This window comes from Oncorhynchus tshawytscha, linkage group LG16, assembly GCF_018296145.1.
Source record: "Oncorhynchus tshawytscha isolate Ot180627B linkage group LG16, Otsh_v2.0, whole genome shotgun sequence".
Classification (NCBI taxonomy): domain Eukaryota; kingdom Metazoa; phylum Chordata; class Actinopteri; order Salmoniformes; family Salmonidae; genus Oncorhynchus; species Oncorhynchus tshawytscha.
The window spans coordinates 9,878,831-9,898,546 of NC_056444.1; the positions used below are offsets into that span (position 1 = coordinate 9,878,831).

General features: G+C 43.5%; 1 protein-coding gene across 1 annotated transcript in view; it reads left to right on the top strand.

Moving 5' to 3' along the window:
• Window positions 1-4,582: 4,582 nt before the first annotated feature.
• LOC121838762 (importin-4-like) overlaps window positions 4,583-19,716 on the top strand; it is a gene marked incomplete at its 3' end in the record, with an annotated part of 71,871 nt that continues 56,737 nt past the window's right edge. Inside the window, exons 1-22 of the mRNA XM_042298631.1 lie at window positions 4,583-5,071; window positions 5,359-5,445; window positions 5,579-5,658; window positions 5,796-5,837; window positions 6,039-6,168; window positions 6,366-6,545; window positions 6,652-6,717; window positions 7,001-7,102; window positions 7,217-7,300; window positions 7,582-7,737; window positions 7,860-7,913; window positions 8,131-8,240; window positions 8,438-8,676; window positions 8,928-9,041; window positions 9,276-9,389; window positions 9,644-9,767; window positions 9,929-10,040; window positions 10,293-10,411; window positions 10,609-10,686; window positions 11,875-11,932; window positions 12,064-12,169; window positions 13,751-13,944. Of these exons, the coding sequence (XP_042154565.1) occupies window positions 5,006-5,071; window positions 5,359-5,445; window positions 5,579-5,658; window positions 5,796-5,837; window positions 6,039-6,168; window positions 6,366-6,545; window positions 6,652-6,717; window positions 7,001-7,102; window positions 7,217-7,300; window positions 7,582-7,737; window positions 7,860-7,913; window positions 8,131-8,240; window positions 8,438-8,676; window positions 8,928-9,041; window positions 9,276-9,389; window positions 9,644-9,767; window positions 9,929-10,040; window positions 10,293-10,411; window positions 10,609-10,686; window positions 11,875-11,932; window positions 12,064-12,169; window positions 13,751-13,944 (2,415 nt within the window). The remainder of the gene's footprint in view (window positions 5,072-5,358; window positions 5,446-5,578; window positions 5,659-5,795; window positions 5,838-6,038; window positions 6,169-6,365; window positions 6,546-6,651; window positions 6,718-7,000; window positions 7,103-7,216; window positions 7,301-7,581; window positions 7,738-7,859; window positions 7,914-8,130; window positions 8,241-8,437; window positions 8,677-8,927; window positions 9,042-9,275; window positions 9,390-9,643; window positions 9,768-9,928; window positions 10,041-10,292; window positions 10,412-10,608; window positions 10,687-11,874; window positions 11,933-12,063; window positions 12,170-13,750; window positions 13,945-19,716) is intronic.

Sequence of the window (19,716 nt, forward strand, 5' to 3'; positions counted from 1 at the left end):
AGTACAGTTTTCTGCTTAGTCTGCTTCTCTTATATTTTAATTTGTTAGCTCTATAATTGAAATTTCAATCATAGAGTCATATCAATTCTATGGTGCATTATGCTTGAATTGTAGAGAAAGGCTACAGAAATGTGTGTAGCAATGGTGGTAGAAATACTGTAGATGTATTTATTTAATCTGCAGAAATGTGTTGACTAGTATGTAGCCTAAAGACTATGTTTTATTCTCCCTAGTTTTGCCCAGACATAGGACATAGACCTGGGTCGGGGGACAACTCCACTTGGTTAGATGTGATTATCACATATGCATCTGTGTTATTTGGCTTAAGAGTGGAAATGGAAGCAGGAATCTATATGTTTCTCACAGCATGCTGTTGACGATGCAGTTAGCATAACTCAAAACACAAGATACGTGATCACTGATCACTTTCTACCTGAGCCTTTATCCCTTCTCAAATACAGATTTTTGTAGTTCAATTCAGACAACTTGGAGCCAGATGGCTACAATGGCTGGACATGTAAATGCAGTGTATAGTCAGCACCTGGTAGCAATGCTTTCACATACTGGACCAAACTGGCCCAAGAATTACCATTCAAATGCTTGCTTTTAGTCTACCTCCATGGCTGCATTGGAATTGTAATTGTTCAGTTAGAGGTGAGAATATGTGACTATTGAAATAGCTACTGATCTCTCCCTGGGCAGAGGGGGGTAGAGGGGGGTGATAGGTGTGACTGAAGCCTATCTATTCTCAGCAGTTTGTGGGTAGAACTTTATTTGATTGTTAAAAGGTTAAAATCGGATTGTGTGAACGTTTGGTTTTGCTGCACCAATGAAGGGAGAAATACTTATTATAAACCGGGTTGATGGAGCCCTGAATGCTGATTGGCTGAAAGCTGTCGTATATCACACCTTATACCACAGGTACTTGTTTACTGTTTCTAATGACTTTTGTAACCAGTTTATAATAGCAATAAGGCAACTCGGGGGTTTATGGCAATATTGTGTACTGTAGTTGACATCGACTGATTTTGGGTCCAATGTCAATACAATCTTTTCAATAAAGACATATTTCTATTACAACTTAACACTTTAAAAATGACTTACTGATCTAGATAGAGTGAATAATATGCAGCTGTAGTACAGTTAGTCTCCATTTACTTTACATGGACCGCTTTGGGATAAATACAAATCAGCCAAGAATGCAAATGGCTGCTGAAATCCTAGCCAATCAAAGTTACTGTCTACCTTTCCACTCTGAACTAATTGGAATATTGCAGCACCTGCTGCCCTCTTAATACCGCACAAGTTGTCGAGGTCCAACCTAAAACCAAGTATTGAGTCAGTGTTTGCTCTGATAAGACATGCTTTATTTGTACAACCAGGTCTTGTTTCCCTTTGCAAGAGTGACAGATCAGGCAACAAAATGACATTACCAAAAATCCTGGTCGAAGCATTCCGTGTGGTTCAGTGTAGAGCTATTAACAGTTGCCAGGTTCTCCAAACATGTCTGCCTATGAAAGAAAATGGCTGAAAGCCATGGTGTATAGCACCTTATACCACAGGTACATGTTTACTGTTTCTAATTACTTGTTTCTAACCAGTTTATAATAGCAGTAAGGCAACATGGGGGTTTGTGGTATATACCACGGCTAAAGGCTGTATCCAGGCACTCCATGTTACATAATGCATAAGAACAGCCCTTAGCCATGGTATATTGGCCATATACCACACCCCGCCGGACCATATTTCTTCATTGTAGTACAGTAAATAACTTTTTATAGGTATCATAGGACAATTCAGGCCACTTGGAGACAGATGTCTACAATGGCTAGACATGTAAATGCAGTGCATAGTCAGCACCTGTTAGCAATGCTTTCACATACTGGACCAAACTGGCCCAAGAATTAAATCAAATCAAATCCAATTTTATTTGTCACATACACATGGTTAGCAGATGTTAATGCGAGTGTAGCGAAATGCTTGTGCTTCTAGTTCCGACAGTGCAGTAATAACCAACAAGTAATCTAACTAACAATTCCAAAACTACTGTCTTGTACACAGTGTAAGGGGATAAAGAATATGTACATAAGGATACATGAATGAGTGATGGTACAGAGCAGCATAGGCAAGATACAGTAGATGGTATCGAGTACAGTATATACATATGAGATGAGTATGTAAACAAAGTGGCATAGTTAAAGTGGCTAGTGATACATGTATTACATAAGGATGCAGTCGATGATATAGAGTACAGTATATACGTATGCATATGAGATGAATAATGTAGGGTAAGTAACATTATATAAGGTAGCATTGTTTAAAGTGGCTAGTGATATATTTACATCATTTCCCATCAGTTCCCATTATTAAAGTGGCTGGAGTTGAGTCAGTGTCAGTGTCAGTGTGTTGGCAGCAGCCACTCAATGTTAGTGGTGGCTGTTTAACAGTCTGATGGCCTTGAGATAGAAGCTGTTTTTCAGTCTCTCGGTCCCAGCTTTGATGCACCTGTACTGACCTCGCCTTCTGGATGATAGCGGGGTGAACAGGCAGTGGCTCGGGTGGTTGATGTCCTTGATGATCTTTATGGCCTTCCTGTAACATCGGGTGGTGTAGGTGTCCTGGAGGGCAGGTAGTTTGCCCCGGTGATGCGTTGTGCAGACCTCACTACCCTCTGGAGAGCCTTACGGTTGAGGGCGGAGCAGTTGCCGTACCAGGCGGTGATGCAGCCCGCCAGGATGCTCTCGATTGTGCATCTGTAGAAGTTTGTGAGTGCTTTTGGTGACAAGCTGAATTTCTTCAGCCTCCAGAGGTTGAAGAGGCGCTGCTGCGCCTTCTTCACGATGCTGTCTGTGTGAGTGGACCAATTCAGTTTGTCTGTGATGTGTATGCCGAGGAACTTAAAACTTGCTACCCTCTCCACTACTGTTCCATCGATGTGGATAGGGGGGTGTTCCCTCTGCTGTTTCCTGAAGTCCACAATCATCTCCTTAGTTTTGTTGACGTTGAGTGTGAGGTTATTTTCCTGACACCACACTCTGAGGGCCCTCACCTCCTCCCTTGAATTACCATTCAAATGCTTGAGTGCTTTAGTCTACCTCAGTGGCTGCATTGCAATTGTAATTTGTCAGTTAGAGTTGAGAATATGTGATCATGTTGAGACTATGGGACTAATGACATAGCTACTGATCTCTAACTGGGCAGGGGGGAGTCATAGGTGTGGGGTGTGTGTTTGGCAGATGGGGGGGGGGTCGATAATCGATTTCTTTAGTGTCCGTGTCTCTTTTGTGAAGGTGCGAATTGTCACCTCATACCACTACTATGCATGTCAATTGAGACATGCTCAACTACAACAATGTTTTTACAACTTGAAAACGTGTAGAATTAGACACGCACTCATGCAAGAATATTCTACGGTAGTTTGTTCACAAACAATATTGATCATTTTCGCCCCAAAACAGGCGCTCTACACTTGTAAAGCTGATGTTGATGTGTATTTCAATGTGGTATGGAACACCGTTTGGGTCTTTGCGTGTCAAAAAAGGTACACGTCAAATAACACTATTTGACACGTTAAATAATCTCATAATTTGACAAATAACAGTTTAATTGTAGAATGTTGTGTTGGACTGCAACTTCTGGGGTAGCTAGCTAGCTTTAGCTTGGTACCTAGCTAACACCAATACAACCAGCCTGAAAACAATGACCAGTAGAAACTGCAGTTATTTTCATTATTCTTAGCAATGATTTAGGAATCCTTGTAAGTATTAGCAAGGTAGTCGCTTGTTGTTCGCCTATTGACATTAAACTTCAGTTCATGAAAATAAATAGCTAGCCAGCTACTAGCTGTCCCACAATAAGAGCTACAGCAGTAATGTTCTCTGGGTGTCACTGAGTAGACTGATACCCCATGTCATTGATATACAATCCATAGGTAAGGCTGTGCAGTGAAATAAGTATGGCCCCAATGCAATTCTAACGTTTAATAAATCCAGTGTGATTTCAAATGATTTTTTGTCAAATAGTTTTTTGTTGATTTTATATAATACTCCAACCTCGTTTAGCATGAGCTATTCAATTATGGCATAATTCTACTATTTGTATTTTATTTGCATCACTGTCAATGACATAATTTTATTTTGGAGGCTAACTGCAAAAGTCCACTATTGTGGTTAATCCTTATTGTGGCTAGCTTCACATAGATGGGTCTGACCATTAATCAAATAAGAACTGTCTTGTAAATTAGGGTTATTTTAGATGACCCCTAGCTACTGAAACAGATTGTTGTTTTTGCTATGCTTTTGGGGATGAACATTGTTTGCATCCATGAGCTAGCTAGCTCTTTTTATGACCAGCACTGTAGGTGCTCGATTCAACTTTAGCATACGTATCGATGAATCGTTGTGACATATTAAATACGAGTGATAGTGTAATCAATGTGTAATAACTAGTAAACATTTTTTTAAATGTATGAATTCGTTAAATGATGTGACGTGCAGTCATATTCAGGTCCTGGGTGGTCAACAAGCTTATTTGACACGTCACATAGTGTTATTTGGGACGTCAAATAGGGTTGATTTGACACATCAAATAGTGTTATTTGACTTGTATCTTTTTTTCCAAAACGGCGTTCCAGAATGTGGCCCTTTTAACGAGGCTGTTCACGTGGAACCCTCCCTGGGTTGGTTCTGTGCCGCGTGGCATTGTGATAGAACGAACCAGACTGGGATTCGAAACCCAACCGTCGCCTATATTGAGGTTCCTATAAATCGGCGGAGGAGAAGATTGTCCATAGATATGTTTTGATACGCTAATAGCTAGCAGAGTTGCTAACTAGCTACAGATAATTTGTTGACATATTAGTCGAGTTAGCAAACTGGCTATACTTTGACCATTCAGACCGTTCTCCCAGTTTATGCCTGTCAAAGGGTCATGTTTTAGCGTGACAGTTTGCGCATCATTTTGAATAATAACATCTCAGAAACACTGAGATTTTGGAAGAGCCAAGATGTCTGGGGAACTAGAGCAGATTCTCTTACAGCTCACGCAGCCTGACAATGCGATTATTCAGCAGGTAAAGACTCCTGATTTAGCCTGTGAAATTGGGATTGACACTTACCCTGGCATGCTTTGATAACAAGCACCAACGGGCTATCGAACTGTTAACGTTTAGTTATCAAAATGGACAACTATTAGCAAGCCAAATTATGTCACCAACGAGTGTGGCTAAAACACAGTTATTTTCCTACATGGTCTGTCTCACTTTATAAACTTGACAGTTCACGAATGTTTTAGCTGCCTGGCTAGTTTACTTTATTTCAGTCAGTATTCGCCATATCCAACATTTTTTTCCTCCTACAGGCCACCGCCCAGCTGAAGCTGGCTTTTAAAGACCCAGCCATCATCCCAGCGTTGTGTGCTGTCATGACTGGGTCCCAGAACTCGCAGGTATGTAGGTGACACATGAGTTACACTAACAGATACCAGATGTGTTGAACCCAGGGCCTTGCATGAGTTATCTTTGTGCGGCTTATCGCTGACTCTCACCAGTGAATTAATTGTTGCTCCCCCCTCTCATCAGATCCGCCAGTCAGCTGCAGTAATGTTGCGGATGAGAGTGAAGAAGCATTGGAAGAAGATTAGCCCTGATCACAGAGAGAGGTTGGCTGTCCTTTGCTGTCCAATCCCCCCAATCAGTCATTTTCAAGTCCTCTGTATTTGGACTGTTGAATGAATTCCCACTGAGCATTATTTTTTAAACATTTCTATTGTATTTGAGATGTTTTTTTGCTTCATAGTTTGAAAGCAGTGGTCCTGCAAGCCTTCCAGCAGGAGACAGAGTAAGCATATTTTATCCTTTACATAAAAACACACAGTCACACATTTTATATTGAGGTGGAAAACGCGATTTATTAGAATATCAGTGGATTATCAAACAGATAGCTATAACCTATATCGGACCATAACCACTAACTCATCCATACACACTGATGAAACTTGTTACATCTGAACTTGACAATAACCCCTGTCTCTGTTTCCAGACACACAGTACGCCACTCCCTCTCGCAGCTCAGCGCAGTGATGGTCAAACACGAGACGCCAGACCGCTGGCCTGCTCTATTCACACTCCTCAACCAGTCCACCAAGAGCAACAACCCAATGGACAGACAGGTATCAGCTTCTTTAGATAGAACTAAAAAACTGCAACATCTTTGTTGTAATTCACGGGATATAAAAGGATGGCTTCAGTTGGCTTGTCCTGACAACGTGAACATCGAGAGGTTGGGCTTTACGTGGATTTGACCGGCGCTCTTGATGGTTGCTCACTGATTGGTCAGAATATGCATTGATCAAAATATCTCCCTCAGGTGGGTCTACTCTTGCTCAGCAAAGTGGTGGAGTCCAATCCGGAGCCCTTCAAGCCCCACTATCGCCAACTGCTGCAGCTGTTTGGCACCGTGCTGCGAGACCTGGACAACCCCACAGCCATGTACTACAGCATCCTCACCCTCACCGCTATGACTGCCTACACTGGCACAGAAGAGATGGTGAGGCCACAATCTTATCTATTTGATGTCCTTTTGGAGTGAACAGAGGTTTTAGTCTACCAGTTTCCTTCGTTGCTGTGTTGAAATGAAATGTCTTGTCTTTCAGAACCTAATGCGCTCCCTCATCCCAACACTGATCATTGCTCTCAGACACCTCATCAAGGCAGACCAGGTAGGGAATAGTTCAATATGTCAGCCCCCACTAGCACCACTGGTGACTGCACCAGTCTTCAGGGATGACTGTTGAAAAACACTATTGTCCCTTGATTGGAGTTATTCTATGTGTTGATCAGGCCAGTGAGGCCATGGAGGTGTTATTAGACTGTGTCTATGTGTTGACCAGGATCAGGCCAGTGAGGCCATGGAGGTGTTATTAGACTGTGTCTATGTGTTGACCAGGATCAGGCCAGTGAGGCCATGGAGGTGTTATTAGACTGTGTCTATGTGTTGACCAGGATCAGGCCAGTGAGGCCATGGAGGTGTTCGATGAGCTGATGGAGAGTGAGGTGTCCATCATGGTCCCACACATCACTGAAATTGTCCACTTCTGCTTGGAGGTGAGAACAAGGAGCTTATAAAAATATTTCTAATGACTTTTTGCTTTACATACCATTGTAGGAAAAGTGATGGTTTGTCTTATTGACAATGACATGTGTGTATGTGTGTCTCAGGTCAGTGCAGACACTACACTGACTGACTCCCTGCGTGTGAAGGCTCTGTCCTGCATTGCTTTTCTCATTCGTCTCAAGAGCAAGGTAAAGTCACCAGTTATAAAATGGATGCCCTGGCCTAGATTCACCCTCCAGTGAGCCCTCTTGTCCTTAAACTGAGGTATATGTCAAAAGTCTCTCTCAAGTGGCGTCATCCCTTGTCTCCTTTCCCCATCTCACTAAATAAATGGACAGGTGAATGCAAATTCCATAGCCTGTGTTTTCAGAGAAGGAGAGGAAGCCACTAAACCATAGAGATGAGCCTTTCTCCTTTTGTGTAGCTTGTCAAGTGATGTATGCTGGGTTGTTCTCTCTCTCCCCTTCAGACAGTGTTAAAGCAGAAGCTGCTCAATCCCATCCTGCAGACGGTGTTCCCCGTGCTTAGTGCAGCGCCACCACCTGGGGAGGAGGACCCTGAGGACGAGGAGAACAGCAATGAGGACGACACTGACAACGAGAGTCCCAAACACTTTGCTGCTCAGGTAAACTTCCTTTCTCTGTTGTTGGACTGTATATATCATGCACAGAAAATATATCATGCACAGAAAACAGGTGATGTTTTTCCGGAGAGCGGGTTTGAAATAGAATGTATTTTTGTTTGCAGGTTATTGACACCATGGCTCTTCACATGCCCCCTGAGAAACTATTCCACCAACTGGTTAGTGAACACACTCACTTGCTTCATACATCATTTGCCTGCCAATCAGTCATTTCAATTCATATTATTATCATCTCTGTGACATAGCGGTAGGATTGTAGCAGCAGTATTTTTTAAACTAATTTGCGGTCTTGTACTGAGGTACACCAATTTCCATGCATAGAAGTACATATGGTTTTCGTAAGTATGTATGTCTGACCCATGGTGTGTCCATCAGATGCCGCTGACTCAAGCATGTCTGGCCAGTGATAACCCCTATGAGAGGAAAGCTGGCCTGATGTGTCTGGCAGTGCTGGCCGAGGGCTGTGCCGACCACATAAGGACCAAGTGAGTCCCCTGTGCAATGCTGTTTCTGATGTCTATTCAGTGGCTCCATGTCCAAAAAAAAAAAAAAAAGTTTTTTTAAAGGTTTACATTTGGCAATGTGTGTAATGTAGATATAAACCACAGTCATGGTTTTTATTTTTCCTCTTATTCAAATGGAGAGATTGTATTTTTCCTGCTAATCCCACTCTGTCTGTCAGGATGCTGTCGTCCATGTTGCAGACGGTGTGCCAGAGTCTGTCAGACAGTAACCAAGTGGTCCGCAGCGCCGGCCTCTTTGCCCTGGGACAGTTTTCTGAGCACCTGCAGCCTGAGGTCAGTAAGTACTGTGCTGAGCTGATGCCACTGTTGCTGGGCTACATGTCTGCTCTGAACCAGGCCAAGATCGGACACGTCACCAAGGCCTTCTACGCCCTGGAGAACTTCCTGGAAAACCTGGGTGAGGATCCTCCCATTCACCTTATCCTGATCCATAACCATCTCTCTTGCTATTATTTGATTCTGTTCTGTTCTATACTCAGATAATAAAATGCTAAACTGTAGCTAGGTGAACAAATATTCAGTCGATGACTCTTGTTTTTTAGTCTCGTCCCCAGACTACTTTCAATGTACAAATAAGATGAGGTTGAATTTGTCATCATCTCTGTTCTGTGCTGATATTTTCACTAACAGTGTTCCATCCCCTATCAGGTTCAGAGATTGAGCCCTACCTGCCCACCCTGATGGAGACCATGTTGTCTGCCCTCAGCAACGCAGAGAACCTGAAGCTCAAAGAGCTGGCTGTCAGTGCTATAGGAGCTATAGGTAACACCCAGCAAAAGGCCTTTCAATAGAGCATGTTACATCTCAATAATGTAGCGCTTGTGTCTTCCTTCATCCACACTGGTCTGACAGCTAAAAGGTAGTCCCAGTTGTTTTAAAAACTGTTTTCAGATCAGTGCAGATGGAGAGGACAGAAGTAGAGGAAGCCACTTGAGACTGTTGAGATGCAAGTGGTGCGTACGTCACTAAATGTATTAACTCCTCTCTTCCTTTCAGCCAATGCAGCCAAAGAGAAGCTAGTTCCTTACTTCCTGCCTGTCATTGAGAGTCTGAAGGGCTTCCTCACTGACACCAGGGATGAGATGAGGTCTCTGCAGACACAGGCTCTGGGTAGGTTAACTATCTCTAAGGCTTAGTCAGTTTGATGTGGTCGTTCAGCAGACACTTTTAGTCAATATGACTGACAGCTTAGACTTGACAGTATACTATATGTGGCCCCGGTAGGTTTCTAACTTTAAACTCTTATATTTCATAGCACTATGCTCCAACTAACTGAGCTATCGGAACCCGTCTTGTGTAAACAAGATGAATGAACTATGAGTCACCTGTGAATGGGGATTGATGGGTATACATTGTCCTTTCAGATACTCTGTCAGTGCTGGCCCGCACCATAGGTAAGGAGGTGTTCAGCCCCCTGGCTGCAGAGTGTGTTCAGCTGGGACTCAATCTCACCAACGCTATCGATGACCCAGACCTGCGCCGCTGCACGTATGTAGTTACCGGGTGTTTGTGTGCCAGATACTGCTACTCTCTAGTAGAAGTCCTGCCAACCTTTTTTGGGGTGGGCTTTCAGAGTGCATGGCTGTTTTCTGACTTGTAGATTAGTTTGTATATCGCCCAACTCTCTGCCTTTCTCTCGGTGTGTGCAGGTACAGCCTGTTTTCAGCTGTGTCCACAGTGAGTCCAGACTGTCTGAACCCACACCTCACTGCCATCACCACCATCATGCTTCTGTCTCTCAAGTCCACAGAGGGAGTCACGGTCAGTCAATGGGCTTTATGGCTCCAAACCCTTCCTATTCTCACCACTCAGGACGTGGCGGTGTATTCCATTTCAACTCAGCCAATTCAGGACGTGACATGAAATGCATGAATGAAAAGTCCACATAGATACGTAATGACATTTTCAATGGACCGAATTGAAATGGAGTTGATCCTGGTATCATGATATGCACATCCATAATGTCTGAAAGAATTGATCCTCTGATGAACTCTTTCTTTTCTCCATGATCAGGCTCACCTTGAGGAGGACAAGACATTTGTCCTGCTGGATGACGATGATGACGACGAGGCTCAGGGAGACACCATTTTGGACGAGGAGGGGACTGACAACGTGGACCCAGACATCGCCGGGTATGTCTGAGATGTTGATGATGATCTTGTGATGTTTGATGTTCATACACAATGCAAAGGCTCCCTAAAGCAGCCTTTCAAGGCAGCTCTCATAAAAGGTGTCAATGGTAACCATGTTGTTTTCCCCAGCACTGAGCTAGGCAGAGGGACCTCTCCATCCCCCATCCTAACCTCTGTGCTCTCACTTCATTCCCCAGGTTCAGTGTAGAAAACGCCTACATTGATGAGAAGGAGGACACCTGTGACGCCCTGGGAGAGATTGCCTTCAACACCGGGTAAAGACTCGAGATCATAGACATCTTTGGTGGTGGTTGTCACAGACCATTAAGGCTCTATATTCATTCAGGACTGCATGGTATCAGCAGCCAGCCACTACTCTGGTTCCACTGTTCATTAGTCAGTGCATGAGCAATTCGACATCTGGCATTGTTGGTCTCCATTCCTCTCTGTGCCGGAAGACCTGGTATACAATCGTTTTACTTCCCAGCAACTGAAATGTTCTGTTGAATAAAATTTAAAAAAGGTTATATATTCATTCCTATGCTGTATATACACTATATATACAAAAGTATGTGGACACCCCTTCAACTTAGTGGATTTGGCTATTTCAGCCACAAACAGGTGTAATCTAGTACACAGCCATGAAATCTCCATAGGAAACCATTAGCAGTAGAATGGCCTTACTGAAAAACTCAGTGACTTTCAACATGACACCATCATAGGATGCCACTTTTCCAACAAGTCAGTCTGCTAGAGCTTTCATGTTAACTGTAAGTGCTGTTATTGTGAAGTGAAAATGTCTAGGAGCAACAACGGCTCAGCTGTGAAGTGGTAGGCCACACAAGCTCACAGAACGGGACCGCCGAGTGCTGAAGCACGCACCGTGTAAAAAATCATCTGTCAGTTGCAACATTCACTACCGAGTTCCAAACTGCATCTAGAAGCAACATCAGCACAAAAACTGTTCGTCGGGAGCTTCATGAAATTGGTTCTGGCAGTCCGACGGACAAATCTGGGTTTGGCGGATGCCAGGAGAATGCTACCTGACCCAATGCATAGTGCCAACTGTAAAGTTTGGTGGATGAGGAATAATGGTCTGGGACTGTTCATGGTTCAGGCCCCTTAGTTCCAGTGAAGGGAAATCTTAATGCTACAGCATACAATGACATTCTAGACAATTCTGTGCTTCCAACTTTGTGGCAACAGTTTGGGAAAGGCCCTTTTCTGTTTCAGCATGACAATGCCCCCGTGCACAAAGCGAGGTCCATACAGAAATGGTTTGTCAAGATTGGTGTGGAAGAACTTGGCTGGCCTGCACCTGACCTGTTCGATGAGTGGGTGTCCACATACTTTTGGTCATGTAGTGTATTTCCCCTCATATACAATGTTAGCACTTTGAGCACTGGGACAGCGTCAAGTCCATTAGTTACTGATGTCCTTTTCTTTCCTGTTCACCCCTTCAGTGCTGCCTTCCAGCCCTTCCTGGAGTCCAGCTTTCAGCAGGTCTATGAGCTGCGTGATGTAAGCACTGTAGCACTGCTCATCCACCCCCTCCTTCTGTGTAATGAGCCATGAAGGGCATTCAGTCAGTGTGTGTGTGTGGGTTTGCATTTGTTTCTCTGACCATGCATTCTGTGTCCCCCTCCCCTCAGTTTCCCCACGAGGATGTGCGCAGGGCTGCCTTCGTGGCCATGGGCCAGTTCTGCCGAGCTCAGCACAAAGTGTGGCAGGAGAATCCCACTGAGGCCGACCACCAGGGTATCTCTCTCTTGCTCGCACTCTCTCTCAGCACACATCACATACAGTACCAGTCAAACATTTGGACACACCTACTCATTCAGGGGTTTTTCTTTATTTTTTAATATTTTCTACATTGTAGAATTATAGTGAAAACATCAAAACTATGAAATAACACACATGGAATCATGTAGTAACCAAAAAAGTGTTAAACAAATCAAAATATATTTTAGATTCTTCTAAGTAGCCACCCTTGATGACAGCTTTGCACACTCTTGGCATTCTCTCTACCAGCTTCATGCATTTCAGCTGTGCCTTGTTAAAAGTTCATTTGTGGCATTTCTTTCCTTCTAAGACACGAAGGTCAGTCAATTCGGAAAATTTCAAGGACTTTCAAAGTTTCTTCAAGTGCAGTCGTAAAAACCATCAAGCGCTATGATGAAACTGGTTCTCATGATGACCGCCACAGGAAAGGAAGACCCAGAGTTAACTCTGCTGCAGAGGATATGTTCGTTAGTTACCAGCCTCAGAAATTGCAGCCCAAATAAATGCTTCACAGAGTTCAAGTAACACATCTCAACATCAACTGTTCAGAGGAGACTGTGTGAATCAGGCCTTCATGGTCGAATTGCTGCAAAGAAACCACCACTAAAAGACAACGGATGGAAATCTGTCCTTTGGTCTGATTCCAAATTTGAGGTTTTTGGTTCCAACCACGTTGTCTTTGTGAGACACAGCGTAGGTGAACGGATGATCTCTGCATGTGTAGTTCCCACCGTGAAGCATGGAGGTGTGATGGTGCGGGGTGCTTTGCTGGTGACAGGGCCAGTGATTTATTAAGAATTTCGAGGCACACTTAAGCAGCATGGTTATCACAGCATTCTGCAGCGATACTCCATCCCATATGGTTTGCGCTTAGTGGGACTATTATTTGTTTTTCAACAGGACAATGGCCAACACACCTCCAGGCTGTGTAAGGGCTATTTGACCAAGAAAGAGAGTGATGGAGTGCTGCACCAGATGACCTGGCCTCTACAATCACCTAATCTCAACCCAATTGAGATGGTTTGGGATGAGTTGGACCGAGTGAAGGGAAAGCACTCGGCATATGTGGGAACTCCTTCAAGACTGTTGGAAAAGCATTCCAGGTTAAGCTGGTTGAGAGAATGCCAAGAGAGTGCAAAGCTGTCATCAAGGCGAATATAACTCTTTTTTTCTTTTTCTTTTACTACATGATTCCATATGTGTTATTTCATAGTTTTGATGTCTTTGCTATTATTGTACAATGTAGAAAATAGTAAAAATGATGAAAAACCCTTGAATGAGTAGGTGTCCAAACTTTTGACTGATCCTGTGTGTTTATGTATACCTCTCTTGCTCTTTCTCTTCTTTATATATCTCTATTCCTCTCTCTGTATACCTCTCTGCTAAACACGTGTATGTGACCAATAAAATTCAATTTTTTTATACCTCTCTCGCTCTACCTCTCTATTTATACCTCTCTCTCTATTCCTCTCTATACCTTTCTTTCTCGTTATACCTCTCTCTCTTTCTACCTCTCTGAAACAAAAAATGGAGTTATGCTTCTCTTCCTCCGTCCAGCCCTGCAGAAGCTGCTGGGGGTGGTGCTGCCAAGCTTCCTGGAGGCGGTCCATAGTGAGCGTGAGCGCCAAGTGGTGATGGGCGTGCTGGAGGCCATGAACGCTGTGCTGAAGGCCTGCCAGGGGGAGGCACTGCAGAGCCCCGGGCGCCTGCAGGAGATCAGCCAGGCCATCCGAGACGTGCTCAAGAAGAGGGTGAGCCCAGACCAACCAAGCTGGGCCTGAGCTGGGTTTCCCAGATTAATTCATTTAGGATATCTGAAATCAGGATATGTGTTTGTATTTATTATGGATCCCCATTAGTTCCTGCCAAGGCAGCAGCTACTCTTCCTGGGGTTTATTAAGGATCCCCATTAGTTCCTGCCAAGGCTGCAGCTACTCTTCCTGCTGTCCAGCTAAATGAAGTCAGTTATATGCAATTAAAATAACATTAGATTTCACAACACATTGTGTTCCCTCAGGCCACTACTCTCCTACCACATATCTACAACACAGAATCCATGTTGTGTGTGTGTGTGTGTCTCTTCACAGTCCCCACTGTTCCATAAGGTGTATATTTATCTGTTTTTGTTCCAGTGGACTCTAGTGCGTTAGCCTAAAAATGTCTACAGTAAAATAGGAAAACATTCTGATAAGCCATTGACCCCGTCCCCCGTCCCTCTACAGACTGTGTGTCAGGACGGAGGAGGAGACGAGGCAGATGATGAAGAGCAGCAGGTGAGACTTCCTCTCTTTCTTTTACCACTCCTGTCCATCACCGGCAGGACTGGCTGTACTTTCAGGTGTATGATGTGAACGTTCTAGGCGGAGTATGATGCCATGCTGCAGGAGTTTGCCGGCGAGGGGATCCCCCTGCTAGCCTCTGCCGTCCCAGCGGAGACCTTCCAGCCCTATCTCAACGAGCTGCTGCCGCTCATCATGAACAAGGCTGTGAGTAACACAACCATCACCACACCTTTTCTCCCTTAACACAAGTCATTTACTCTAGTTGACAAGCCATCAATATAGAGATAAATAGACCTAATTCCTAGTTCATTTTTGGTTGAAATTTTACAATTTCCTCAATTAAAGTTTATTTTGAGTTTGCAAAAAAAGTCACCATAAGCACAGAAAGGATAAACCTTTTATTTAGAGATGTAGTTAAATGTATTGAATGAGTGGATTTATTCCTCTTCCTCTGTAGAAGTTGTCGTACACAGTGGCCGACCGTTCATTCTCCGTGGGCACGCTCGGAGAGATCCTGCAATCCCTCGTCAACGTATCTGGGGGCAGGGCCTGTGCCGGCAAACTGTCCAATCAGCTGCTGCCTGTCCTAGTGGCTGGGGTGAGAGACAGCGACAGTGAGGTTCGCAACAACAGCGTGTTCGCACTGGGAGCACTGGCCCAGGCTGCTGGACCCCTCGTCGCACGGTATCCCTCAATAATAATGAAGTGTATGTGTGCGTGTTCAGGATTGATCACTGATATGGTTCTGATGAGAAGCTAGACACATTGACCAGCCCTGACCATATCAGTAGATTCTATGACTATGTTACTGACCTGTCCCAGAAGACCAGGGTCTTTTCCTCAACTCCTGTCCCTCCCAGAGACTACCCCATGATGCTGTCCCTCTTCTCCAACCTGCTGTCTAAAGAACAGGACAGGAGGGTGATTGACAACCTGTGTGCTGCCCTCTGCAGGATGATCATGAGCAACATGGAGGGTGTCCCTCTGGAACAGGTACTGTCTATGCACATTCATTCATGGGATGTAATACCGGGCCACTGCCTACCTTGAGGTTTGTGCATGACTCAAAGATTTGTGTAGAAGTTTGAGTGGCTCTGATGTTAGGATTTGGACCCTCTTGAGAATATCTGCGACCTGTGTCTGTATTCTTGTCTCCAGTTCTTTAATGTCCCAAATGCTGTACATTAGATTTACAATGTAAGAGTTTTCCACATGCTTTTTGACAGACAGACACATGAGTTGATGAACTGATTGTTACTCAGTGATGCTCACTTAGCTAACTCTGCCTGTCATAGGTGTTCCCTGCCCTCCTGGCTCACCTCCCTCTGAAGGAGGACATGGAGGAGAATAAGACTGTGTACAGCTGCTTGGCCATGCTCTACTCTCAGAAACCTGCACTGGTACGCTGATCTTCAGTGGTGTTCTTCCATCATGTTGACTAATCTGATTGTGCTGTTACATACCCATCTGTTTGTATATTAGTATTTATGTTGTCTCCTCAGGTCCTGAGTCAAATTAAGCCCATAGTATCTGCTTCCAGCCACGTCCTGGGAACCAAGGATCTTGACACAGGCGAGAGCTTTAAATCCTGACAGGTTTCCTCACCTTGTTGTGTAGAAATGTTGTCTTAACGTTCTAACAATGTAATAACAACGTAGGTCTTTGTCTTCTAGAAACCCAGAACACCCTGGTCATGCTGCTCCGAGACGTCGCTCAGCGTCACTCCAAGGAATTCGAGGTCGCCATGAAGTCACTTCCCGCTGAGCAGAAGATGAAGCTGACAGGGGCCGTTAGCCAATCCTAGCACACCACGTCACCAGCTATTCCATGCCAGTCAAAGCCAGCGAATTGTAGGATTTGTGTTACTACATATGACAAGTGGGACAGTAGTTGGAACAAGTTCAAATTGGGTAAACCTGCAAACTCCTGCACTTGAACCATTCTACTATTAGGATTCTATCATTATTCAGAGGTTCTGTTCCTATTTCTCACTTTTTAATTTATATTGTCTGTGCTTTTTAGAGGTTATTTACTTTTTTGTGTGTTACTAGTATGTGTTTGTTTACATAATGCATAAGAACAGCCCTTAGCCATGGTATATTGGCCATATACCACACCCCGCCGGACCATATTTCTTAATTGTAGTACAGTAAATAACGTTTTATAGGTATCATAGGACAATTCAGGCAACTTGGAGACGGATGTCTACAATGGCTGGACATGTAAATGCAGTGCATAGTCAGCACCTGTTAGCAATGCTTTCACATACTGGACCAAACTGGCCCAAGAATTACCATTCAAATGCTTGAATGCTTTAGTCTACCTCAGTGGCTGCATTGCAATTGTAATAATTTGTCAGACTGTAAAACAGCCTGGAATCAAACCAGGGACTGCCTGACGCCTCTTGCACTGAGATACAGTGCCTAAGACCACTTAGAGGTGAGAATATGTGATCATGTTGAGACTATGGGACTAATGACATAGCTACTGATCTCTAACTGGGCAGGGGAGTCATAGGTGTGGGGTGTGTGTTTGGCAGATGGGGGGGTCGATAATCGCTTTCTTTAGTGTCCGTGTCTCTTTTGTGACCTTTATTAAAAGGTGCGAATTGTCACCTCATACCACTACTATGCATGTCAATTGAGACATGCTCAACTACAACAATGTTTTTACAACTTGAAAACGTGTAGAATTAGACACGCACTCATGCAAGAATATTCTACGGTAGTTTGTTCACAAACAATATTGATCATTTTCGCCCCAAAACAGGCGCGCTACACTTGTAAAGCTGATGTTGATGTGTATTTCAATGTGGTATGGAACACCGTTTGGGTCTTTGCGTGTCAAAAAAGGTACACGTCAAATAACACTATTTGACACGTTAAATAATCTCATAATTTGACAAATAACAGTTTAATTGTAGAATGTTGTGTTGGACTGCAACTTCTGGGGTAGCTAGCTAGCTTTAGCTTGGTACCTAGCTAACACCAATACAACCAGCCTGAAAACAATGACCAGTAGAAACTGCAGTTATTTTCATTATTCTTAGCAATGATTTAGGAATCCTTGTAAGTATTAGCAAGGTAGTCGCTTGTTGTTCGCCTATTGACATTAAACTTCAGTTCATGAAAATAAATAGCTAGCCAGCTACTAAACCCTGTTGCCCAAAGTTAACGTTATAAGCAGCCAGCTAGGACCGGGACCGGGTTGTGAAGCTAGCCACAATAAGGATTAGGCACAATGGGCCAATTGTGCGCCTACATATGAGACTCCCAATTACGGCCAGACGTGAAACAGCCTGGAATCAAACCAGGGACTGTAATGACTGACGCCTCTTGCACTGAGATACAGTGCCTAAGACCACTGCACCACTCGGGAGCCCATATTATGGCAAGAAAAGCTCAAATAAGCAAAGAGAAATGACAGTCTATTACTTTCAGACATGAAGGTCAGTCAATGTGGAAAATGTCAAGAACTTTGAACGTTTCAGTGCAGTCTCAAATTATCAAGCGCTATGATGAAACTGGCTGTCATGACGACCGCCACAGGAAAGGAAGACCCAGAGTCACCTCTGCTACAGAGGATAAGTTCCTTAGTTACCAGCCTCAGAAATCACAGCCCAAATAAATGCTTCAGAGTTCAAGTAACAGACACATCTGAACATCAACTGTTCAGAGGGGACTGTGTGAATCAGGCCTTCATGGTCAAATTACTTCCAAAGAAACCACACCTAAAGGACATCAATAAGAAGACTTGCTTGTGCCAAGAATCACACGTAATGGACATGAGACTGGTGGAAATCTGTCCTTTGGGTCTGGAGTAAAAATGTAAGGTTTTTGGTTCCAAATGCCATGTCTTAGTGAGACGCAGAGTAGGTGAACAAAAGATCTCTCCATGTTTGGTTCCAACTGTGAAGCATGGAGGATGAGTCTGAATACTTATGTAAATAAGTTATGTTTATTAATATGCAAACATTTCTAAAAACCTGGTTTTCGCTTTGTCATTATGGGGTAGTGTGTGTAGATTGAGGGGGGGAAAGTATTTAATCCATTTTAGAATAAGGCTGTAATGTAACAAAATGTGGAAAAAGTCAAGGGGTCTGAATACTTTCTGAATGCACTGTGTGTGTGTGTGTGTGTGTGTGTATATATAGAGAGAGAAAAAAAAGGACAGTATTAATTTAACATGATGCTTTTAAAGTCTACACAAGAACGGAAATGTGCTATACAAACATTTCCCCTTTCTAATGACTCTATACTCTAGCACATTTTGTTTGTCATATTGACAATGCTACAAAGCTTCAGCAAGAGGCATCTCCCTCTCCCCTAGCTCTGACTTGAATGGGAATGCATGTTACATTTAATTTGTTATAATAATAATTCAAATTCAAGCCGAAATCCATCATTTAAAAAAAAAAAAATTATTCAAAAGATTAAACATTCATAAAACTTGCCTAGTTCAACATGAAAAACAGACTTGATCAGACACACTATAATTGTAGTAAGTAATTGTAGCTAAGTGGGGGGGGGGGGTTATACTTATACTTATACTGCTATACTTGCTTCACTTCCTGTTTGTAGTCTATTTTCCCTTCTTAAATTTGCCTGGGGTTGCACCGGTCTTCTGTTTCTTCTTATTGGATCCCTTTGTCTCAGGTTCCTAAACAAGGAGGAAGTAGAGGATTATTTTAACATGGATACAGTATGGTCAAGAGACTTCATGTTGTTGTTTCTCTCTCAAGACAATCTGTAATAGAACAAACTGTCAACCATTTAGACTGTTCAGGTTTCTAGCTCCACTTCCCTCCCTCTGTGTGCCATGCTGTCAAGTATGTGATGTAGTGACCTAAGCACCTTGCGTTTTGATGACAGAGACCCGGTGATGGTGAAGAAGGTGTCCAGTCGTCCCTGTGTGCTGCCCTGTCGGCTCTTCAGAATCTTCTTACAGCCGTTCTTGATGCGGTCCTCACTGAAAACACATCACACACACACCTGAAAGGATGAGTCACAAACTTCATCACTCACACATGCATGCATAGATTCACATTGTGATATTGTTGTATTGAACATGTTGTGGATGTGTGGTGGTGTAGAGATGTTATATGATGTACTGTTTAATCTTTAGTTCATTCAGTACAAACGTAGTTCACTGTTTTATCTTTGGTTTTTACATATAATGTGGGTGCTTTGGTGTGTTTGGACCCCAGGAAGAGTAGCTTAAGGGGATCCATAATAAATAGAA